We start from the raw sequence: 26699 nt of genomic DNA on the forward strand, positions 1-26699 counted from the left end.
TAAACACAATGTGGGCATGTTGATTGGTTGTGTCCGGATGTTCGACACACAGTGCACAGTTTGGGTTCACCTATCTCCCTGACATCCATTTCATTTCAAATTCTTGTCGATTATGGCCGACCTTTAGGATGTCTACAGAGAGTATGGTCAGGCACCATCTCAAAAGCAGACGGTGGAACTTCCTTATTTGAGACATCAGGCATTACAGGAAATTCGTTCCTCCATATACGCAATGTGCGTTGCAACGTGTGGATCTCGTAAGATGACGAATGATATTGCTAAAATCACATTAGGTAATCCATCTAATTTATCAGATTCAACATGAAGTAATTCACCATTCTCACATTTCAATACAATATATTTCTGCTTACAATTCACCACTGCATCATATCGGGTTAACCAATCCATTCCCAATATCACATCAAATTCGTCAAATGGCAATAATACATCAAGTCAGCCCGAAAAGCAATAACCTTTTACCATCAACGGACAGTTTTTACAAACTTTATCCACCATAACACACTAGCCTAGGGGGTTTGAAACTTTAACCACAAATTCAGTGAATTAAACAGGTAAATTTTTAACAGTCACTAAGTTCGTGCATTTATATGAATATGTGGAACCAAGATCAATCAATGTAGTAATATCAATATCAAGTAGAGAAAACGTACCAGTAATGACGTCTGGGGTCTACCTCTTGCAACATGATTACTAGGATTTAGAGCTGGTTCTATTTCTTTTCTAGATCTTTCAGGACAATCCCTGAGAAAATAGTCAAGTGGACCACATCCGAAACAAGCTTCACTTCTAGACTGACATTCCCCATGATGAAATTTCTTACAATGTTTACGTTTCAGTTTGGGATTACCGACACTACCCATACTAGTCACAGACGGAGATGAAGACCTCGGGTTAGAACGTTGAGAGCCCCGCTCTCTTCCAGAATATCCCGTAGAGGTGGTAATACGATGATAATACTTCTTTAATTTCTTATAAGCAAATAATTGTAACTTACTCATAGTTCTTTTTTCAGAAATCCGAGCCTCTCTTTCAGCTTGTCTCTTTTCTTTACTCAATTCCTCAGCTTTGTGTGCTCGACCGGCTAACACCACAAATTCTTTTATTTTGAGAATTCCAATCAATAACTTGATATCCTCATTTAAACCCTCTTCAAAGCTTTTACACATCTCAGCCTCAGTTAGAATCTATTCTCGGGCATATTTGCTCAACCGAACAAATTCCCGTTCATATTCGGATACAATCATGTTTCCCTGTTTGAGTTCTAAAAATTCTTTCTTTTTCTGATCCATAAATTTCTGACTCACATACTTCTTCCTAAATTCAGCTTTGAAGAATTCTCATGTGACATTCTCTCTCGGTACCACTAAAGTTATGCTATTCCACCAATGATAAGGTGTATCTTTCAGTAGAGATACTGCACATTTCAGGCATTCAGCAGGTGTATAAGATAATTCATCAAAAACCCGAATAGTATTTTCTAGCTAGAACTCAGCCTTTTCCGGATTATCATCTACGGTAGCTCTGAATTCTTCTGCCCCATGCTTACGAATTTTATCTATCGGAGACTTACCAATTTTAACAGGTTCAGCACCCTGTAGTACCTCAGGAAACGATTGAGGAGCAGGTGAGGGAGGTTGTTGTACAGCGGGGTTTATTCTCAGGTATTGTGTAAACCATTCATTCATCATTTGAAAGAAGGCTTGTTTTGCCTCTTCACTTTGGCCCTCAGACACGGGCCTTTCACTACCAGACGCAAACATAACTCTTTGAACTGAAGCTGAAGCATTGCTCTCAGCTTCCTCGGATTCAGCTCTAGCTCGATTGGATGAGATTATTATATGAAAAACACATTTAAAATGATCAGGGTTCATCACACTATTACAATTTATATAATGGCATGTATAGCTAAACTCATGTTTGCTACGTCAAATCCAAGAATCGACTAAATCGTAGCTCTGATACCACTAAATGTAACACTCTAAACCCATATCCGTCATCGAAACGGGGTTTCAGAGCATTACCAAAAATTTCAGAACATTTTATAAATAATTTATGTAAATTAATATTCATCAAATGAGATCATTCAAAATGTCCCTCAATTAGACCCTCGAAGCCTAATACGAGCATTAGAGTCGAGTCGGGACTTAATCAGGACCTCTAAGATTTTTTTACGAAATAACAAAATTTTTCCAATGTGCAAGGCTCACACGCCTGTGTGACCCTGGGACACGCCCGTGCTGCAGCCCGTGTTCGACCCCGTGTAGCTCTTTGACTTGCATACACGGCCATGCCACACGTCTGTGTGCTAGGCTGTGTGGTTAATTAATTCAATTCGAAATTAGGTGTAGGTTTCACATGGCTAAGACACATGTCCGTGTTCTAGGCCGTGTGGCACACACGGCTGAGACACACGCCCGTGTCTCTGCCCGTGTGCTCAATTCTGAGCATTCTGTTTCTCAAAATTATGGTACAGGGGACACATGGCCTAACCACATGCCCATGTTACCAGGCCATGTGTTACACACGGTCTAGACACACGCCTGTGTGTCTGCCCGTGTGGACAAAATGAAACCATTTCTAACTTTATTTCTCACCCAAAATTTCACCCAAGACCTGTACTTGAAACACACAACCAATACCAACCATTCCAAGCATTCAAAATAAGCAATTCCATCATTCAACATGGCATATCATTGCAAGCTCAAGTGTTTATAAACTTACCTTGGTTTAACTTAGACAATAACAACATTTGATCACATATACTTAACATTGCACATGTGTATATATATATATCATAATAACCTACTTAGTAATACCAAAATGAACCATTACTAGCCATTCCAATGGCTAGGTTACAAAACATCACTATCAAGCCACTAATGGTCAAGTTGTCCTATACATGCCATTTTATCAAAATAATTCTACTATATATACCCAAAATAGCTAGTTGATAGTGTGAAGATGCTCCAATGATCTTCTAACCTTCACGAGCTTCTGAACACTATAAAATTGGGAAAAATAAGTGGAGTAAGCATTACATGGTTAGTAAGTTTGTATAACAGAAACTAAACTTACCAATCCCGTTTATTAAATCTAAGCATACAATGTCATGTTTTCCATCCATTGGCTAAATTGCCTAAACACATACATCCAATCAAACATATTAGTCATCAAAATCTTCATATCAATCAAGTAACATAGATGAGCTCATCATGCAATACTCTTTCAAGACATTATCATTTCATCTCAAAATTCTCATACTATGTCATGAGTTATATGTCCATTGAATCATTGAATTTTGATGGATGCTCAAGTAGTACACTTGCAGTGTACGATTCAATAATCCGATGATTTTCTTATTCAAGGGTACCCATTAGGGCACTTAACCAAGAAACACTCTCTCGAGCCACATATCGTATAATAGGATTACCAGTCCAAGTTAAATCCTTTATATAATGTATGCTCAGAAGAGCTCGATTAGGATTACCAGTCTAGGCTAAACCCTAATCATAACATATGCTCAAGAGGTATTATATTGGGATTACCCATCTGGGCTAAATTTTTTCTGTAACAAGGGCAATGGGATTACTCGTCCGAGCTAAATCCCGTCAGCAACAAATGTAGGACCTTATTAGTTTCAGGAAAGCTCATATAATCATCGGAATTCAACATTCAATCGGGACTTAACCCTTTATCACCATCTAAAGCATAAATTAATTTTTTCATCACAACATTCAAATAATGTACATCAACGTAAGTCACATTCTATACAATCACAACATTCAATTACATATATTTACATGCTCAATTAAGTTATACGAACTTACCTCGACACCTATTCGCGTTAGAAATTTACTAATTAGAAACCTTTTCTTTTCCTATCTAACTTCGAATTAGTGTTGTTCGGATCTATATAAATGAATTTAACCATCAATTTCACACATTTCATATTTAAATGGACTCAATTTAAGTCCTAGGCTTACCATTTTTCCCTTAACTTTTACATAAATTTTGATTTCATCCCTAGGCTCGTAAAATGAAACTTGTGCAAATTACTCCCTATTCCAAGCCTAACAAAGCCCCATTACAAAATTTACAGCACATGTACTCATAAAAATTTAGAATTTTTCATCAAATTTTACAACTTTACATTTTAGTCCCTAAATCATGTTTTTATCAAAAATCACTTTGTAAAAGTTTTTTATCTATTAATAATCTTTCATTTTCGACCATAAATTTCTAATTTCCAGCATATACATCCATGACCCATTTTTCGTACATTGATAACTTTTCAAATTAATCCCTCAAATAGGTAGATTAGACTATCTCGGTTTCAAAAATATCAAAATTACTAAAAAGGGATACCCAATTAGGCCTTGAAAGTTTCTTCTCTCTCTCCTAGGGTTTCCATGTGTTTTTAGGTTGAAGATGACAAAAATAAGATGATATTTTCTTTTCATCTTCTAATTAATTAAGTATTTTGCAATTTCCAATTTAGTCCTTGCCCTTTTTCTATATTCCAATGGGTGAATCACCAAGAAAAATCTACATATTTTTCTTAATGGTCTAATTGCCATATAAGGATCTCTAGTTTTGAATTTCATAGCTATTTAACCTTATAGCTACTAGAATTTAACTTTCGCATTTTATGCGATTTAGTCATTCTCGTAATTAAGCACTAAATCGATAAAATTTCCGTATCAAAATTTTCACATGTCATATCTATCATAATAAGGACCATTTAATAAAATAAAAATAAAATTTATTTTTAGGTCAGATTTGTGATCCCGAAACCACAATTTCGATTTCATTGAAAAATAGACTGTTAGAAGGTTGGTCGTCATCTGCCCATACCGAATCCCCTCATCGTGACTTTGAGTCCATTGCCAGTACTCCATGCTACCCAACCATGTTTGGATATCTGTTGGTAAAGATGACATTTGAGATTCAAGCCTCGCGAACCTCTGCTTGAATCTTCGCAGTTTTAACTCATGAGCTACATATTTAATTTGAAATCATCACTTTAAAAACAACAAAAAATATGATAAGTAATTTTTGAAATAAATACAAAAAAAAAAATTTTACCCATGTTCACGAGTTCATTTTTCCAATCTTTATTCTTATAATCTCTATGGAAGTTTTCCGTTGTAACACCCCTTACCCGTACCCGAGAACGGGACAAGGTACGAGGCGTTACCAAAGACATACTTGGACACTTTCAAAAAATTTTAAAACTGACTCAACAACATCGTAGTGTCCCAATTATGGACCTAAAAGGTCCAAAACATACATTAAAAGTGATCCGAGACTAAACCAAGAACTATAGAAAATTTTAGAAAAATTACTAGGGTTATGCCTCACACGCCCGTGTGGAGGCAAAGCACACACCCGTGTACTTAGGGACACGCCCGTGTGTCCCACCCGTGTTGAATTATTTGGATTTATTTTTCATTTCGAACCTACAGGGATCTTCACACGACCAAGTAGACGCTCGTGTCCTTCACATAGCCTAGACATGTCCGTGTCTTTGCCTGTGTCCAAAAACCCAGACATTCTGTTTATCACATCATCCTTCAGTTTGAGGCACACGGCCAAGGAACACGCCCGTGTACTAGGTCGTGTCCACCACACGGTTGAGACACATGGTCGTGTCTCTACCCGTGTGTTTACTACCATGCTAACTGACCTAAAATTTTAAGTGCAGGGGACATACGGTCGGGCAACACACCCACGGGGGCTGACCGTGTCTTATATACAGCCTAGACACATGCCCGTATGTCTACCCTTGTGGACCTTTTTAAGGCTATTTTTCAAGCCTTTAGTCACCCTCTATCATCCATACACACTTAGAGACTTCAATGGTATTTAACATGGCCTAATTATACTCTTAAACAACCTTGACATAACTCATTGCATGAGTGTAGTACATTCTAAATTATCCTTTTCGTATTAGGGATTAACATAGTACATTTTACTTTTTACACTTAAGTCATATTATAACCGTATACCATTATAAGCTATGTCCACTCTCAAATTATTAGGTTCCATTTCAATCATCCAGTCATGATAAACCGCATCATCATATCTCATGAAACATTTAAACATAAACATGCATCATTGGTAGGTTTACTACCTACATCAATATGAGCCATATTTCATGGTCATATACAAAAGAAAAAGTATATCATTTAGGCCCTTACATTGGCTAGCCAAATAACACATATAACAAAATAACCAAAAATCATATACATGTCATTAAACAAAATGGAAGTATCTATATACCAAACCAAGACAAGTCGATAGTGTGTTGATTCTCCAACCGTATTCCAATCTTCACGAGTCCACGAGCTCTGTAAAACAGGGAAAAGAAAAGGGGGTAAGCATTTATATGCTTAGTAAGTTCGGATAATTGGAAAGTAAACTTACCGGTTAATTAGAATACAACCATATTAGGCACTAATTCCAACAAGCATGAAGTAGTTTCCCTATCACATGCACTCATTCATCAAGTTAGTCTCATAAAAATACATCATGTCATTAGTATTAACTAATAGAGCAATGTCAGGATCATCTCTAGTACGCACTCTCGTGAACCTTATATCTTACGGTGGGATTACCAGTCTAGGCTAAATCCCCCGTAGTATTAACTAATAGAGCAATGTCAGGATTAACAGTCCAGGCTAAATCCCAAATCCCCCGTAGTATTAACTAATAGAGCAATGTCGGGATTAACAGTCCAGGCTAAATCCCTTTCAATGACAATTGCTCTCATAAGCTTGGATCTGAATTGCCAATCCAAGCTAAATTCAATTATCAATCGAGTTACCCGTCTGGGTTAAATCCTTAATGCACCCATATTCTTCGGGAGGCTCGATCACTCATTGAACACCCGTCTGGGCTAGATCATTTCTATTTTGAGATCATCGGGTTACCCGTCCGGGCTAAACTTTTTTCTGTAACACATGCAGGATCTCATATCATGTAAGCCATAATTTATCTGTCGGATTTCCCTTTCTATTTCAACCGGGACATTTATCATCTTTCATTCACACAAGCACATTACATAAATTATCATACAATGAATATCTAAATTTTTAAACATTCAAGAACACACATGTTTAAATATATTAAGAATTTACTTCGAGTTATACGAACTTACCTGGTAATTGCTTCGGTTTCGTATTTCGGCTATTCCGAAACCTTTCGTTTTCCACGGTCGACCTTCGGAATTGGTTTCTCAGGGTTATTGAGCTTAAAAAAGTTTAAAACCCTAGCTATGGAGACCCTTAGAATTTCGACAACATGGAGAAGAAAATGAGATGATTTTGTCTTGATTTTTCCCTCTTTATTTAGTTTATTACCAAATGACCAAAATGTCCTTACTTACTAAGCTTCCAAAATTTTCCATGCATGCCAATTTTCATCCAAAAACTTAGAAATTGGAAAAATTACTCCTTAAAGACCTCTAATTAATAATCCATAGCAATTTCATACTAATTGCTTCTAGAATCCAAGTTTTGCAATTTATTCAATTTGGTCCCTAATTTCCAATTGGACACCTAATACTTAGAATTTTTCATGAAACTTTAACACATACTTATTTTCATATCCTAGACCTCATAATGATCATGAAATAAATATTTTAACATCAGATTTGTGGTCCTAAAACTACTATTTCGACTAAGCCCTATTTTGGGATGTTACATTTCTCCCCCTTAAGGACTTTCGTCCTTGAAAGTCTTACCAGTAAACAAGTTCGAATATTGACCTCTCATGGTTTCTTCAGGTTCCCATGTGGCTTCTTCTACTCCGTGCCTATGCCATAAAACTTTTACCAAGGCTATATTCTTGTTCCTTAACTGTTTGACTTCCCGAGCCAAAATCTTAACCAGTTCTTCACCATAAGTCATATCCGCTCTAATCTCAATTTTTGTCGGTGAAATCATATGAGAGGGGTCTGATCTATATCTACGGAACATGGACACATAGAATACATCGTGGATCTTTTCCAACTCGGATGGCAACGCTAACTGATAGGTTAATGGTCCAACTCTTTCGGTAATCTCATATGGTCCAATAAATCACGGGCTCAATTTCCCTTTCCGGTCGAATCTCAAAACCTTTTTCTGTGGAGATACTTTCAAGAATACTTTATCTCTAACTTGAAATTCAATCTCCTTTCTTTTCAAATCAGCATATGACTTATGCCTATTCGACATCGCTTTCAAACAATAGCATTGCACTTTAATCTTTTCTTCAGTTTTCCTGACTAAATCAACTCCGTAAATCTAGCTTTCCTTGAGCTCTATCCAATACAGTGGAGTCTAGCACTTCCGGCCATACAATGCCTCGTAAGGTGCCATCTTTAAACTTGCCTGAAAGTTGTTGTTGTAGGCGAATTCCACCAATGGTAAATATTTTTTCCAACCGCCTTGAAATTCAAGGATGTAACATCGTAATATGTCATCAAGAATCTGAATCATCCGCTCAGACTGACCATCAGTCTGCGGGTGAAAAGCCGTGTTAAAACTTAACTTTGTACTCAAGGCTTCTTGCACTTTCTTCCAAAATTTTGAAGTGAATCTTGGGTCTCTATCTGAAATAATCGATAACAGTACCCCGTGCAATCTCACAATTTCAGATACATACAAGTCGGCCAATTTGTCAAGTGAGTAGTTAGTTCGTATTGGAATAAATTGAGCCAACTTCGTTAGCCTATCAACCACAACCCAAACAACATCTTTCTTTTTCGGGGTTAACAGTAATGCCGTCACGAAATCTATAGTAATCCTATCCCACTTCTACTCGAGGACCATCACAGGCTGGAACAGACCTGAAGGTACTTGATGTTCAGCCTTGACTTGTTGACATATCAAGCATTTCGACACGAATTCAGAGATATCTCTTTTCATACCATTCCACCAGTACATTTTCTTCAAATTATTATAAATCTTGGTACTTCCCGGATGAATAGACAATCGGCTATCATGTGCCTCTTACAAAATTTTCTGAACTAGTTCATCATCTTTGGGTACACAGACCCTATCTCGAAACATCAAACAACCATTAGGATCAACCCAGAAATCTGATTCAATGCCAATCTCACATTGGGCTCTCTTGGCCTGCAAGTCACTATCATAGATCTGAGCTGTGCAAACTTCTTGGAGAAATGTCAGTCTAGCTCTTGACTCAGCCAAAACTGAATCATCATCAGATAACACCAAATACATGTTCATAGCCCTCAATGCAAACAAGGACTTCCTACTCAAGGCATCGACAACTACGGTCGCCTTTCTCCGGTAGTAATCAACTATTAGCTCGTAATCTTTAATCAATTCTAACCATCTTGGTTGTCTCATATTTAATTCCTTTTGAGTTAGCAAATACTTCAAACTCTTATGATTTGTGAATATACGGTAAGTTTTACCATACAAATGGTGTCTCCAAATCTTCAAAGGAAATACAATAGCAGCTAGTTCCAAGTCCTGTGTTCGATAATTTTTCTCGTGCGGCTTTAGTTGCCTCAAAGCATATGCTATTACTTTGCACTTTTGCATAAGCACGCAACGCAGTCCATTTAAGAATGCGTCACTATAGACTACAAATTCTTTCCCAGTTCAAGTTGTACTAAAACTAGAGCTTCAGTCAGTAATGTCTTCAATTTCTCAAAACTCTGTTGACTTTTCTCTAACCACTCAAACCTAACATCTTTTTGCAGCAATCTCGTCAAAAGAGTCACAATCATTAAAAACCCTTTTACGAAGCATCGATAGTAACCGGCTAAGCCCAAAGAGCTTCTAACCTTAGCTACATTCTTCGGTGGCTTCCACTCAACAATAGTAGATATCTTATTTGGATCAACTTGGATGCCATCATCTGACACAATGTGACTGAGGAATCCAACCTCTTGGAACCAAAACTCACTCTTGCTAAATTTAGCATACAATTTTTTGTCCCATAAGATCTGTAAAATTGTTCTCAAATGTTCCGCATGCTCAGTCTCTTCCTTGGAATAAATCAGGAAATCATCAATAAACACAACGATAAACTTGTCTAAGTATGGTCAAAAAACACGATTCATTAGGTCTATAAACGTAGCTGGGGCGTTCGTTAGACCAAAAAGCATGACCAGGAACTCGAATTGACTATACCTCGTCCTGAAAGCTGTCTTAGGTACGTCTGACTCTTTAACTCGCAACTGGTAGTAGCCAGATCTCAGGTCTATCTTAGAAAACACAGTGGCTCCCTTTAATTGATCAAACAGATCATTATTCCTTGGCAATAGATACTTGTTCTTGATAGTTACCTTGTTGAGTTTTCTGTAGTTTATACATAGCCTCATAGAACCATCTTTTTTCTTTACAAATAATACAGGAGCACCCAACAGAGAAAAACTTGGTCTTGCTAACCCTTTATTGGTCAGTTCTTGCAACTGTGCTTTTAACTCTTTCAACTCAGTTGGGGCCATCTTATATGGGGTAATAGAAATGGGTGTTGTTCCCAGTGCTATTTCAATACCAAATTCCACTTCTCTGATAAGAGATAAACCGGGAAATTCTTCTAAAAACACATCCGGGTACTCGCATACTATCGGTACTGATTCCAATTTCAACTCAGATTCTTTAGTATTTAACACAAAAGCAAGGTAGGCTTCATATCTTTTTCTCATATACCTTTGAGCCATCATTGAGGTAATCACAATCGGTGGAATATTCAACTCGCTTGAATCAATCCGGAGAATCTCACCATCTGAGAATTTCAATTCAATATACTTATTACCACAATTTACAATCACATCATGCACAGCTAACCAATCCATGCCAAGTATTACATCAAACTCATCGAATGACAATAACATAAGGTTAGCCGAAAAACAATGACCTTGAATCGTGAAGGGACAATTCTTACAAACCTTATCTACTAAGACAGACTTGCCTAGAGGGTCCGACACCTTAATCACAAACTCTGTAGGTTCTACAGACATATTCATACTAGACACCATGTTCATGCAAATATACGAATGGGTCGATCTTGGGTTAATCAAGGCAATAACATGTACATCATGAAGAGAGAATGTACCCGTAATGAAATCAAGAGCAGAGGCTTCCACTCTAGCACATATCGTGTAAGTTCTCACCGGGGCCCGAGTCTCTGGTTTTGCAGTTGTGCCTTTGGCAACATTTCGAGTGCCACTTGTACTTCTAAGATATTGATGTGGTCTACCTTGGGAATTAGGAGCATTAGACTTTGGGGCTAGATCCACCTCTTTATCAACTCGTTCCGGGCAGTCTTTAAGGAAGTGGTCAAGAGAACCACATCTGTAGCATGCATCACTCCTATTTTGACACTCGCCGAAGTGGAATTTGTTGCAACTTTCACACCTCGAATTTTGATCATCCACACTTCCCACACTAGTTACCTTGGGGGAGGAAGACTTCGGGTTATGACGCTTAGAGCTTCTTGTTCTGCCCGAATATCCCACCGATGCAGTGGAGTGCTCATGTTGACTCTTAGGTTTCTTTGTGGAAAAAGAGTGTGTTCTGCCACTAGATCTCTTATTCAAAATTCGAGCCTCTCTCTTTGCTTGCTTTCTTTCATTGTTCAGTTCTTTAGCCTTCTTGGCCCAATCAACCAGTGCCACAAATTCTCGTATCTCAAGGATCCCGATCAATAACTTAATTTCATCATTCAAGCCTTCCTCGAAGCGCTTACACATTTTCGTCTCTGATTGGACCCACTCAGTGGCATATTGACTTAACCTTATGAATTCCCTCTTATATTCTGAAACTGTCTTATTTCCTTGCTTGAGTTCCAGGAATTCTTTTCGCTTCGAGTTTAAAAATCTTTGACTGATTTTAAACTCAACTTGGTGGAACTCTCATGTAATGTCTTCCTTCGGTATCACTAAGGATACAACCTTCTACCAATGATATGCTGTATCTTTTAGAAAAGATACAACACACTTCAAGCATTGCTCGGGTGTACTTAAAAATTCATCCAAAACCCGCACAGTATTCTCGAGCAAGAACTCGGCTTGTTCAGTATCATCATCAACCTTAGCTCTAAACTCTTCAGCCCTATATTTTCTAAGTTTGTCCACTAAGGTTTTACCAATTCTCACAGGTGCCATACCTTGTGGCACTTTCCCTCAGGCTGAGCAGGGGGCGGAGGAGGTCGTGGTATATTGGGGCGATTTCTCAAGTAATCCCAAACCATTCATCCATCATCTCGAAGAAGGCAGCTCTTACCTCTTCCTGGCCTTCAGACATAGGCCGTCTACTACTACTAGAAACAGCTCATTATATAGAAGCTGGAGCATGGCTCTTGGCTCCCTCATACTCATCTTAGGCTTGATTGAAAGACATTTACTATATTCAAATACAATTAAAAATGGTTAGGAGATGTCACACTATCATAACTTGTATAATGGCATGTATAGCTATACTCAATACATGCTACGTTAGTCTGAGAATCGACTAAACCATAGTTCTGATACCATTAAATGTAACACCCTTTACATGTACCCAAAAATGGGACAAGGTACGAGGCATTACCAGATACATACTCGGACACTTTCAGAAAACAGAGGTTATAAAATTTCATTTTAATTTTAAAATAGACTAAACAACATCATAGTGTCCTGATTATGGATCTATAAGGTCCAAAACATACATTAAAAGTGATCCAGGACTAAATCGAGAACTATAGAAAATTTTAGAAGAATTACTACGGTTATGCCTCACACGCCCATGTGGAGGCAAAGCACATACCCATGTGCTTAGTGACTCACTCGTGTGTCCCACTTGTATTGAATTATTTGGCTTTATTTTTCATTTCAAACCCACAGGGATCTTCACACAGCCAAGCACACGCTCGTGTCCCTGGCCCATGTCCCTCACACAGCCTAGATACGCCCGTGTCTAAAAACCCGGACATTCTATTTATGACGTCATCATTCATTTTAAAGTACACACCCGTGTGCTAGGCCGTGTCCTCCACAAGGTTGAGACATACGGCCGTGTCTCTACCCGTGTGTTTACTACCAAGCAAACTGACCTAAAATTTTAAGTGCAGGGGACACATATCAGGGTAACACGCCTACGGGGGCTGACCGTTTGTCTCGCACGGCCTAGACACATGCCCGTATGTCTACCCGTGTGGACCTTTTTAGGGTTATTTTCCAAGCCTTTAGTCACCCTCTATCATCCGTACACACTTAAATACTTTAATGGTATTTAACATGGCCTAATTATACTCTTAAACAACCTTGACATAACTCATTGCATGTTAACCTAATCTCATGGTTTAGTACATGATAAATTATCCTTTTCGTATTAGGGATTAACATAGCACATTTTACTTTTTACACTTAGGCCATATTATAACCGTATACCATTATAAGCTATGTCCACACTCAAATTATTAGGTTCCATTTTAATCATCCAGTCATGATAAACCGCATTATCATATCTCATGAAACATTTAAACATAAACATGCATCATTGGTAGGTTTACTACCTACATCAATATGAGCCATATCTCATGGCCATATACAAAAGAATAAGTACACCATTTAGGCCCTTGCATTGGCTAGCCAAATAACACATATAATAAAATAACCAAAAATCCTATACATGCCATAAAACAAAATGGAAATATCTATATACCAAAGTAGGACAAGTCGATAGTGTGTTGATTCTCCAACCGTATTCCAATCTTCACGAGTCCACGAGCTCTGTAAGACAGGAAAAATTGAAGGGGGTAAGCATTTATATGCTTAGTAAGTCTGGATAACTGGAAAGTAAACTTACCAGTTAATTAGCATACAACCATATTAGGTACTAATTCCAACAAGCATGAAGTAGTTTCCCTATCACATGCACTCATTCATCAAGTTAGTCTCATAACAATACATCATGTCATTAGTCTTAGGTGAGCTCATCAATTCAATATTTCCATTTCTATTTCTTCTATTAATCCCGTTGAATTTCTCAAAAATCTCGATGGATAGCCCAATTACTGTCAAGTTATACAAGTGATCATCTCTAGTACGTACTCCCGTGAACCTTATATCTTACGATGGGATTACTAGTCCAGGCTAAATCCTCTGTAGTATTAACTCATAGAGTAATGTAGGGATTACCAGTCTAGGCTAAATCCCTTTCAACAACAATTGCTCTCATAAGCTCGGATCTGAATTGCCAGTCCAAGCTAAATTCAATCATCAATCGGGTTACCCGTCTAGGCTAAATCCTTAATGCACCTATATTCTTCGAGAGTCTCGATCACTCAAGAAACACCCGTCCGGGCTAGATCCTTTCTATTTTGAGATCATTGGATTACCCGTTCGGGTTAAACCTTGTTCTGCAACACATACAGGATCTCATATCATGTAAGCCATAATTTATCCGTCGGATTTTCCTTTCTATTTCAACCGGGACATTTATCATCTTTCATTCACACAAGCACATTACATAAATTATCATACAATGAATATCTAAATTTTCATACATTGAAGAACACGCATGTTTAAGTATATTAAGAGTTTACTTCGGGTTATACGAACTTACCTAATAATTGCTTCAGCTTCGTATTTCGGCTATTCCGAAACCTTTCGTTTTCCCCAGTCGACCTCCGGAATTGGTTCATCGGGGTTATTGAGCTTGAAAATGTTGAAAACCCTAGCTTTGAAGACCCTTAGAATTTTGGCAGCATGGAGAAGAAAATGAGCTGATTTTGCTTTATTTTTCCCATTTTATTTAGTTTATTATCAAATATCCAAAATGCCCTTCCTTACTAAACTTCCAAAATTTTCCATGATGTCTATTTTTGTCCAAAAACTTAGAAATTGAGAAAATTACTCTTTAAAGACCTCTAATTAATAATCCATAGCAATTTCATACTAATTGCTTCTAGAATCCAAGTTTTGCAATTTATTCAATTTGGTCACTAATTTCCAATTGGACACTTTATACTTAGAATTTCTTCATGAAACTTTAACACATGCTTATTTTCATATCCTAGACCTCAAAACGATTATGAAATAATTATTTTAATGTCAAATTTATGGTTCTGAAACCACTATTTCGACTAGACCCTATTTGAAGATGTTAGATGTGCCGGATGCAATAAACAGACCTCCACGAACCCCTGATTGCCTTATCGTAGCAAGTAATCCTTTCAATCTATCTGATATAAGGCAAATATTGTCTTCTCTAACAACGTGCCTTTGCAGATTTCTAAGGAAAAATTCCCAAGACCCGAAGTACTGACGCTCCACAATGGCAAAAATTATCGGAAGTACATTTCAGTTGCAGTCTTGTGCAACAACAATCAGAAGTATTTGAATGTATTTGTCGTACAACCATGTCCCGTCCACCTACACCATCAGCTTGCAGTTAGGGAAGGCCCTAACACACAGCTCGAACGTCCAAAACAATCAATGAAACACTCATTTCCCCAATTGTATCTTCCCATCCGAGTCTTTATACGGTAGTGTTTGCAAATCAGTCACTGTCCCGAGCACATACTCTTGCATCCCGGCTATCCACCCTTGAAGCTCATTATATGACACATCCCAGTCACCATACAACTCTCGCATCGCCATTTTCTTTGCCCACCATGCCTTTCGGTACGACACTTTATATTTGAATCGAGCTTGCATGTCTGCAATAAGGACCGACACCTGAATGATGGGCGACTCTTTCACCAAAGGGATGATGCAGTTGCATATAGTTTTTACATCTAACTTTCCATAGTCTTACGACATACGAGCAGACGTGCATGTGTGTGGACCTTCTAGTTTCCTTATCATCCACATCTGTGTCTGCTACATTAACGCGGCTCGAACACACCATTTACAACCACTTGACGCTTTCCAACATTCTCCTACATACAAAAACTGCGTCGACTTCGTTATTTTATAATCCACACCTAACTTCAAGCTAAGTTGTTTTATAGCATGTAAACATTTTTTTTTGTTATTAAATTGTTGTCCTACAAACAACTCTTCATCGCCGAATTCATCATCAAGTAGGTGAGCCGGCACAATATTTGTATATTCTAGGACCTCGTATGCAAAAGTTGCATCAGGATCCACGTTGGTCATGAAGAACCTTAGATTATTTCTTATAACTATACCAGGGCCCGTGTTCCCGACCGAATGGGGGTTTGCATTTTCACCCTCTATTGGCCCTTCATTGTCTATGTCTTCAGGGATATCATCCAAATTGGGGTCACTGAAAACTGATCATCATTATTAGACCCTTCATCTCCATCTTCTATGGTGGCCAACACCTCTGGATGGATTTCTAGTTGAGGACACGAGTTTGGGATGTTATACGAACATCCACCGGTGTTTGGATTTTTAGGAGTTAGCATTGACCGTCCAAAACCCGATTGATCTTTTCAGGAGACGTTAAGATCAAAATCAATTCCAGAGCACTGGCTTACTGGATTTACAACTTGTATGGGATCTGGTTCATCTATCTTCGCGAACAACTCAACCGGGCTGCAATTTTCTATCTCAGGGGGCAATAAATTGCTATCATTATCCCTAGATCATCATCATCTTCAAACTTCATTTTTGAGAACTTGAGCGGATCAATTGAAACCGGAAATTTGTAAAACAATCTCGACATTTTCTTTCCGCAACGGGTTGCTATCTTTGTATTGATTTTTCGTTTTAAATCCACCTACAAAACACGCTTGTTGAATCTCATTCCTATTTTTCCTGACTTTGAAATACACAGCCTTTTTCAGTTGTATTTATCATTTCTCCATCGAAATGAACATAAACAAACAAAATCTGGGAACTCATCTTAAAAAATTTTTGCTTCCTTCTCAACAAAGAAAAAACTAAAATTTTTAATCACGCTTTTCAACTAATAAAGCAAAGGAAAAGCAAGCACAAACTCAAATGGAAGATAAAATACCTATATATATCTGATAAATTTGGTGCCGGCCATCTACTTGCTAGTAACCAAAAATTTTTTTTTTGTAAAATTCACTTGTGCCAGCCATCAGTGTCCCAAAGTCAAAATTATTTTTTTTTACTCTGGTGCCAACCAATACATGCCCATCACCCAAAATTTTTTTAAAAATTTTAATGGTGTCGGCCATCAGTGTACAAAAGTAAAAAAAATTGTATTGAGACACGAAAAAAGTACTTTGGTGTCGGCCAATACGTGCCCAGCACCCAAAAATTTTAATTTTTTTTTACTTTGGTGTGGCCAATAAGTGCCCAGAACCCAAAAAATTAAAAAAAAAAATTTACTCTAGTGCCAGCTAATAAGTGCCCAACATCCTTTTTTTCTTTTACATTTCTGGTGCCGGCCAATACATGCCTAGCACCCAAAAATTTTTTTTTTTACTCTAGATCCGGCCATGTAAAAAACAAAATTTTTAAAAAAAATTTTAATGGTGCCGGCCATCAGTGTAAAAAAGTAAAAAAATTTACATTGGGACACGAAAAAAGTACCTGGTGCCGGCCATCTACAGGCCAACACCAATTTTTTTTTTTTACATCTCTGATGCTAGCAATTACAAGGCCAGAACCAATTTTTTTTTAAATACTAGTATTTTTGTATACCAATATGATATGATTTAAAAAAATACCCTGGTGCTTGCCATTGGGCTCCCAAAACTCCATTCTACTGTTTATTTCAGGTCATTTTGGTGATTGTTTTTGAACCTAAGTCATTTTTGTAAATATCAAAATTTTTTAGCTCAGTTTGGTAAAATAGCCTTTCATTAAACTATGTTAATTATAATTAATCTAATTAAACCATAATTAAATAAACATTAATCAAAATTAAATCAAATACACTGGATAATGATATCATCCACCACCGTTTAGCCATTTTAAAATGGTCTAATTGTTCAATTGGTCCTTTGATTAATTAAAAATCTATAGAATTAATTTTTATAAATTTTATAATTTAGTCCTTATACCTTAATTAATTATCAATTTGACAAAATTAAGGGATCGAACTTTATTTAACCTTTATACTAACCATGTAAATGTTAAATATTAATACTTTCGGACTTGGACATCGAAAATAGGGTTTCGAAACCACTGTTTTTGACATTACTGAAAAATAGATTGTCAATAATGGAAAATTATATAAATATGTAGCAAATAAATGGTTCTCAAATCATATAATTACAAACCAGAAATTTCAAGTTACTCGTCGAAGACTTTGGATTTTTCTTTCCTTCTCGACGAATCCGATTCAACGTTAGCTACAAATTAACATAAACATACAACATTATCAATATATAGTCAATTTACAACCAATAATCAATTTATACCAATTTTGCAATTTATTCAATTTAGTTATTAAAACCATGACTACCATAACTTTCAATTTAAAGCTCCAAATTGAAATTTGATTTAACTATGGTCCATTAGGGACCCATTATTTATTATTTCTACATTTAATTTTACATTTTATTCAGTTTAGCCCCTATTACACGAAAATATCAATTAGATTTATAATTTAGTCCTTTTTCATATCTAAGCTTAAAATCTATCAATTTAACACCTAAAACTTCAAGTACTCAATAATGGAAACTTTCAAAACTTCAACAATTTTACAAATTGGTACATTGGCTAGTAAAATCAAGCTCTCATGACCTCAAAAACATAAAAATTACAAGAAAATGACTAAATTGCACTTACAAATTCTTAGATCAAAGCTTCAAGCTCCAACCTAGGTTTTTTTCTTTCTTAACTACAGTTTTTGGGGAAGAAGAAGAAGTTCTTCTTTTCCCTCACTAACTCTAATATACATACATATAAATAGTTTTAAGGCATAATTGCATAAAATACCCTTAACGTTTTTGGGTTTTTAGGTTTGAACCCTTAACCTTTTTTTATTAACACCCTCAACGTTATGATTTTTTCAAAAATCATCCCAATTTGAACGTAAACGTGAGTTGACCATTAGTCAAACGGTAGGTCATCGGAATAGCCTATGTGGCATGCTACATAAGAACGATGTCGTAGATGACATCATTAAAATAATTTTTTTATTTTTTCGATCTTCTTTCTTCTTCTCTCTTTCTCTCTTCCCCTCTAACTACTATTACAATAAAAAAAACACACCAACATTTTCATCAAAACCCACACCTGCATTTCACTCTATACAAATCAAATCATTATTAATGATTTCAAATAACAGCTGAATCTAATTAATCAAAAAGAAACACAAATCAAAAAGTAATCAAAGTTTCAAAGAGCAGCTAAATTTAATTTTAAAAAATACAAATCAAATCACCATTCGAGGTTAAAATAACAATGGTGTAACTGTTACAACTGCTATTCCGTAGTAGCAATATGACCAACAACCACTAAAGACCTCAATAGCAATGTGAAAAAATTTCACATCAATAGCAGAGAGTTGATACCGTAAATAGCAGATTAAGAGAAAATAGAAGCAATTAAAGTTTACCATTTTCGCTAAGTAGATAGCTTTAAAAAAAATTCTCCCTCTCAACAAATAGTGCACAAGATGAGACAAAGTAACAAAAGTAGGATCTAAAATAGAAAATTGAATATAACGAATGATGTAGAGGCAAAGACAAATTTCATGATTGAAGTAGAATCTTCAAGTTAGGTTATGGTTTAAAAAAATTACCTTATTTAATCCCTGACCTGTCGAAAACTTGAAAGGCAAAAGACAACTTGTGACAAGCACTAGAGGAAGAGTGAAGGGGTAAGCAATAGGATCAAAAACTTAAAATCAAATATAGCAGAGAGCAGATAACACAAACCTAATCGTAACTCAAAATTTCATGACTCAAGAAGGAAAAGAAAATTTAGGTTTAAGGTTTAAAAAAATACCTTATTCCATTCCTAGGGGTGTTGATAAGTTTAACGGAGTTGGTTTAGGGACTAAAGGAGATGGAGAGAGAGAGGAAGGAGAGAAAGCTAAGGCTGGGATAGAGTGGCAGTGAGAGGCTTACTTGGGGAAGAGTGAAATGCAGGTGTGGGTTTTGATGTAAATGGTGGTAGGTGTTTTTTTTTATTATTGTAACAACAATTAGAGGGGAAAAGAGAAAGAGAGAAGAAGAAAGAAGATCGAAAAAAAAAAGAATTTTGTTTTGATGACATCATCTATGACATCATGCTTATGTGGCATGCCACATAGGCTACTTCGTTGACCTGCCGTTTGACTGACTGTCTACTTACATTTGCCGTTAAAATTAAGCTGATTTCCAAAAACTCATGAAGGTGTTAATAAAAAAAGGTTAAGGGTTCAAACCTAAAAACCCATAAACGTTGAGGGTATTTTATGCAATTATGCCTAGTTTTAATTAAACATGTTTTAAATTAATTAAATATTATTTAATTAAGCTAATGACATTGTTAATCCAACCGTCCACTATCAAATTTTTGACATGGTCTAATTTTTTGTTTTAGACCTTAGGTTACTTGCAATTTAAGTCCTCGATTCATTTTCTAATTAAAAACCTATAGCGATTGGACTTTTATAATTTAGTCCTTGGGCCCTAATTAAACACAATTTGTAACACCCCGAACCCGAGACCGTCACCGGAGTCGAACACGAGGTGTTAACAGACTTTTAAAAATTTTCCAGACACTGCCAATCTGCGTAATAGTCGCTTTAAAAATCATATCTTGAGTTTCACAACTCGAAAATCAGTTTCGTGATTTTTCCCTGAAACTAGACTCATATGTCCATCTACATATTTTTTTATAGAATTTTTGGTCGGGCCAATTAGTACAGTTTATTAGTCAAAGTCTCCCATGTTACAGGGATCGACTACCCTGACCTTTGCGCATTACGACTTGGATATCTCCTTGTACAGGGCTCCAATACTGATGCCGTTTGTTTCTATAGAAACTAGACTCAGAGAGGAATCTATAAATATGTGGCTTGACTCCTAATTGTCTCTTGTTAATTTTTAATGAATTTCCAAAGTCGGAACAGGAAATCCAGAAACCGTTCTGGCCCTGTCTCACGAGAACCTGAATATCTCTTGACATACTATCCGTATGATTGTTTCATTACTTTCCTATGAAAGTAGATTCATCAAGGTTTGTTTACATAATTTATTCACTATTTAATTCCCTTCCTAATATTTTTAGTGATTTTCCAAATCTACATCACTGCTGCTGTCAGCATCTGCCTTTAAGGTAGACTTTACCTATTTCATGGTTTCCATGATTCAACTAGCCCTTTTTGCATAAATAGCACAATTTATGAAAGTGATTAACCATTCCCATGGCCAATCCTTGTCAAGCATATCCACACCAAATTATTATAACAATATACTCAAACACATATAAGCCATTTTCGCATGGCTATCCAAAATTTATACAAGTCCAAAGGGTCCACGACCCACAACAAACGGGTAGTCCTATACATGCCATTTCGAAGTTCAACCAAAATTGTACCAAAAGGGGGCTTTGATAGTGTGGGCGACTTTGACCTCAAGATCCCAAGTCCGATAGCTGGAGAACCAAATCTATAAAACAGAGGAGCAATGAAACGGAGTAAGCAATTTATGCTTAGTAAGTTTTGAGCAAGGAATTCCAGCACAACAAAAGTACAGCATTCATATGGCTAAACGGATAATTTCATATGCACAAATTTTCGATATCATACTTGCGTCACATTACCAACCCTTATGTACATACACAAAAGATCAACTCAGCCAAAGGCCGGTAGCTCGTTTATCAACTGAGCGAACACTTATTTGTAAGGGCTCAACTAAATTCAAGCACATACGAAACATACCTCAATGTTGGGATGTTTCGAGAGTATTAACTGGAATTTTACAGCAAGTTCATTCATTCCCAAATCACGTACCTTCGGAATTTAACCGGATATAGCTCCTCGTTCAAATGCCTTCGGGACATAGCCCGGTTATAGTAATTCGCACAAATGCCTTCGGGACTTAACTCGGATTTAGTAACTCGCACAAATGCCTTCGGGACTTAACCCGGATTTAGTAACTCGCACAAATGCCTTTGGGACTTAACCCGGATTTAGTAACTCGCACAAATGCCTTCGGGCTTAGCCCGGAATTAGTATCTCGCACAAATGCCTTCGGATCTTAGTCCGGATATTGTCACTTAGCACAAGCCTTCGGGACTTAGCCCGGACAGCATTCAAATAACCATGCACATTTAACAATAAATCATGGCCCATTCGTATTTCATTTTCGTTAGCAAAACTCAAACACAAGACATTTATCATTCTTGCAAATTCGACTCAATAGCCACACAAAGAGCATGATTTTAATTTGCTCAAAACATGATCTAATCACATAATAATTTAAGCTCTTTTACTCAAGAACTTACCTCGGGTGTTGTCGAACGATTCCGATAGCTATTCGACCACTTTTTCCTTCCCTTTATCGGATTTAGTTCCCCTTTGCTCTTGAGCTTAATTAAACAAATAAATTGATTTAATCATTTGAGCATCGAAAAGGGGAACACAAGGCACTTAGCCCATATTTATACATTAGACATTAAAGTCACATATGTACGGAATCATGAATCAAACTCAACATTTTAGCTAATTTTTCCCCCTTGGCCGAATATGCATGTCTATTTTGGGGCCGATTTCAACACTTAGTACATTCTACAAGTATGGTCACTTGTATTGACTAAACACCCTTTTGTTTCAAGTTCAAAACTTGGCTAATACACACATATACACACTAGTAAAGCATCCTCTCCCTTTCCATCGATTTAACACATGCATTGCTCATTAACATGCAAAAGTTATATTCGGCCTTAGCACACAACTTGCTAGCCGATTCTTCTCCATTTAGCAACCAATGCACATATGTGCTCACTCAAAAATGCTAAAAAGGAGGTTCAAGAATCATCAAGCCACCATCACATGCATCATTAACAAGCTTCATATTTAGCATGCAATGGCATTAACACAAAATCCACCTAGGCCGAATCTTAACTCATCTTCATGCCTCATCACCACAACATCAAACATCAACCAAGAATGATGCATCCATGGCCGAGTGTCATTTCCATCACATAGCAAGATTTAGACCATGGGCTAGGTAGAACTCAAGCTAACAACTAAAATATGCATGAATCTCAAAGAATAATATCAAACATACCTCAATCTAGTTACATGCATGGCCAAACTTCCTCCTAATCATCTTCCAAACCAAACATGAAGCAAGAACTCCTTCCTCCTTCCTTAGAATTTTCGGTCAAAAGAGGATAAAAAAGGATGAACAAGTTTTTCTTTTCCTTTCTTTAGCTCACGGCAATGGGGGGGAAACAACTACACACACATTTTTTTTTTGTATTCATCATACTCCTTTTCATTATTTTATGCCCATGCCCCTTATTTTATTTTTTTCCTACATATCTCACTAGGCCAACATGTTCCCAACATGTTTCCACCCATAGCATGGCCAACCACTAGCTCAAATTTTGGGTAATTTGACATGCAAACCCATCATTTTCACAACATGCATTAATAGACCATTTTAAATTAGCCTATCATATTTTCACCATGTCTCATATCAATCCCTATTTAATAATTTCTCATGCAATTGGCAAAATTGGAGAATGAAACTTCCACATACTCATGTACACACATAATAAGCATAGAATATGGAAATCAATTATTTTTATGACTCGGTTTTGTGGTCCCGAAACCACTTCCCGACTAGGGTCAATTTTGGGCTGTCACAACTCTCCCCCACTTAAGAAATTTTCGTCCCCGAAAATCTTACCGGTAAATAGGTTTGGGTATCGTTCTTTCATCGAGCTCTCGGTTTCCCAAGTAGGTTCCTCGATCCCGTGTTTGAGCCATAACACCTTAACTAACGGAACCCTTTTGTTTCGCAACTCTTTCACTTCACGAGCTAGGACACGCATCGGTTCTTTTTCATAACTCATATCGGCTTGAATTTCAACCTCTGATGGGCTAATTATATGCGATGGATCAGATCGATAGCGTCGAAGCATCGAAACATGAAAAACGTCGTGAATCTTTTCAAGATCAGGGGGGCAAAATCAATCTATACGCAACCGGACCAACTCGTTCGGAGATTCCGTACGGCCCAACGAATCTCGGGCTCAACTTGCCCTTACGGCCAAACCTGAGTACCTTTTTCCAAGGCGAAACTTTAAGGAACACTTTATCTCCCACCTGATATTCAATGTCCTTTCGTTTCAAATCCGCATACGATTTTTTTGACGATCTGTGGCTGCTTTCAGACTTTCACGGATTACCTTTACTTTCTGTTCGGCATCCTTAATCAAATCAACTCCGAAAATTTTACTTTCACCGAGCTCGGTCCAAAACAATGGTGTACGGCATTTACGACCGTACAAAGCCTCGTAAGGTGCCATCTTAATACTTGATTGAAAACTATTGTTGTAAGCGAATTCAATCAAAGGTAAATACCGTTCCCATGAACTACTGAACTCGAGGATGCAACATCTCAACATATCCTCAAGTATCTGAATTATCTGCTCAGATTGACCATCGGTTTGGGGATGAAAAGCAGTGTTAAAATGCAGCTTGGTACCCAAAGCTTCTTGCAATTTCTCCAAAATCGCGAGGTGAATCTCGAATCTCTATCCGACACGATAGAAATAGGTACCCCGTGTAATCTCACAATTTGAGAAACATACAATTCAGCTAGTTTATCCAACGAAAAATCCGTACGCACGGGGATAAAGTGAGCCGACTTAGTCAGTCTATCAACAACAACCCAAATTGCATCCTTCTTACTTACTGACAATGGCAGTCCGGACACGAAGTCCATTATGACTCGATCCCATTTCCACTCGGGTATCATGATCGGCTGAAGTAATCCTGAAGGCACTTGATGTTCCGCTTTCACTTGTTGACATATTAAACATCTCGAAACAAAGTCGGAGATGTCTCGTTTCATACCATGCCACCAAAACCAACGTTTCAAATCGTTGTACATTTTCGTACTCCCCGGGTGAATTGACATTCGGCTACAATGGGCTTCGTTCAGAATCATTGAAATGAGTTCCGAATTCCTTGGAACACACAAATGACTTCTGAACCTCAAACAATCATCGTCATCAATTTGAAACTCCGATTCCTTGTTCGGAGCACACTCGGCCCGTTTTGCAACCAATTCATCATCAACTTTCTGGGCTTCACGAATTTGATGAATCAATAATGGTTTGGCTTTTAATTCAGCTATTAACACATTGTCGGGTAGAACAGACAAGTGCACATTCATCGCTCGTAAAGCAAACAATGATTTCTGGCTTAAGGCGTCCGCAACCACATTTGCCTTTCCCGGGTGGTAATCAATGACAAGCTCGTAATCTTTCAACAACTCAAGCCAACGTCTTTGTCGCAGATTTAAGTCTCTTTGAGTCATCAAATTTTTGAGACTTTTGTGATCCGAAAATACATGGCACTTTTCACCAAATAAGTAATGTCGCCATATTTTTAAAGCAAATACGATGGCAGTTAGTTCAAGATCATGGGTCGGATAATTTTTTCTCATGTGGCTTTAATTGTCTCGACGCATAGGCCACCACTCGACCTTCTTGCATCAATATGCAACCCAACCCAAGTAGGGATGCGTCACTATAAATGACAAACTCTTTGCCTGATTCGGGTTGCACTAAAATTGGAGCTTCAGTCAAATAAGTTTTTAGTTGATCAAAACTTTTCTGACATTTCTCCGTCCATTCGAACTTAACATCCTTTTGAAGTAGCTTCGTCATTGGTGTGGCTATCATCGAGAAACCTTTGACAAATCGTCGGTAATAATCGGCGAGCCCCAAAAAGCTCCGAACCTCAGTAATATTTCTCGGAGGTTTCCAGTTAAGTATGGCTGAAATTTTGCTCGGGTCAACTCGAATACCCGATGCGGATACCACATGACCCAAGAAGCTAACCTCTCTTAACCAGAACTCACACTTACTGAACTTAGCATATAACTGCTTATCCCGCAAAATTTGCAACACTAGTCTCAGGTGCTCAGCATGTTCGGTCTCATCTCTTGAATAGACCAAGATGTCATCAATGAACACAACTATGAACCGATCCAAATATGGTCTGAAGATCCGATTCATCAAATCCATAAATACCGCAGGGGCATTAGTGAGCCCAAACGGCATCACTAAGAACTCGTAGTGACCATATCTCGTTCTGAAGGCAGTTTTGGGTATGTCCGAATCTCGAATTCGCAACTGATAATAGCCCGATCTCAAATCTATTTTTGAGAACACTGAGGCTCCCTTCAGTTGGTCGAACAAATCATCGATACGCGGTAACGGATATTTATTCTTTATCGTCACTTTATTCAGTTGACGATAGTCAATGCACAACCTCATGGTTCCGTCCTTCTTTTTCACGAACAATACTGGTGCACCCCAAGGTGAGAAACTTGGTCGAGCAAAACCTCTATCCGTCAATTCTTGCAACTGAGCTTTCAACTCTTTTAACTCGGTTGGTGCCATACGATACGGAGCTATCGAAATCGGCGTAGTCCCAGGTACAAGCTCAATACCAAACTCTACCTCCCGAACAGGTGGTAAACCCGGTAATCCTTCAGGAAAAACATCCGAGTATTCACAAACCACCGGCACAGATTCGGGTTTCTTTTCTAATTCTTTGTCATCAAGTACATACGCAAGGTATACTTCGCACCCTTTTCTTACATAT

General features: G+C 37.5%; 1 protein-coding gene across 1 annotated transcript; it reads right to left on the bottom strand.

The window, feature by feature from the left end:
- Positions 1-10084: 10084 nt before the first annotated feature.
- On the bottom strand, positions 10085-11737 carry LOC121211388 (uncharacterized). The gene is made up of 4 exons (XM_041084148.1): positions 10957-11737; positions 10695-10770; positions 10328-10553; positions 10085-10219 (listed from the first exon to the last, which is right to left on the bottom strand). The coding sequence occupies exons 1-4, from the start codon at positions 11735-11737 to the stop codon at positions 10085-10087; spliced, it is 1218 nt and encodes a 405-aa protein (XP_040940082.1).
- Between the last annotated feature and the right edge of the window lie 14962 nt (positions 11738-26699).

Source organism: Gossypium hirsutum, chromosome A02 (assembly GCF_007990345.1).
Source record: "Gossypium hirsutum isolate 1008001.06 chromosome A02, Gossypium_hirsutum_v2.1, whole genome shotgun sequence".
NCBI lineage: Eukaryota > Viridiplantae > Streptophyta > Magnoliopsida > Malvales > Malvaceae > Gossypium > Gossypium hirsutum.

Excerpts from the sequence above, each read along its gene's own strand:
- LOC121211388 (XM_041084148.1), bottom strand. The coding sequence starts at position 11,737 with ATGTGTAAGCGCTTCGAGGAAGGCTTGAATGATGAAATTAAGTTATTG. Across the intron at positions 10,771-10,956 it reads TAAGGTGTCGGACCCTCTAG|ATGGTGAGATTCTCCGGATT; the intron begins GCAAGTCTGTCT and ends TGAAATTCTCAG. Across the intron at positions 10,220-10,327 it reads ACTACAGAAAACTCAACAAG|TTGCGAGTTAAAGAGTCAGA; the intron begins GTAACTATCAAG and ends GGCTACTACCAG.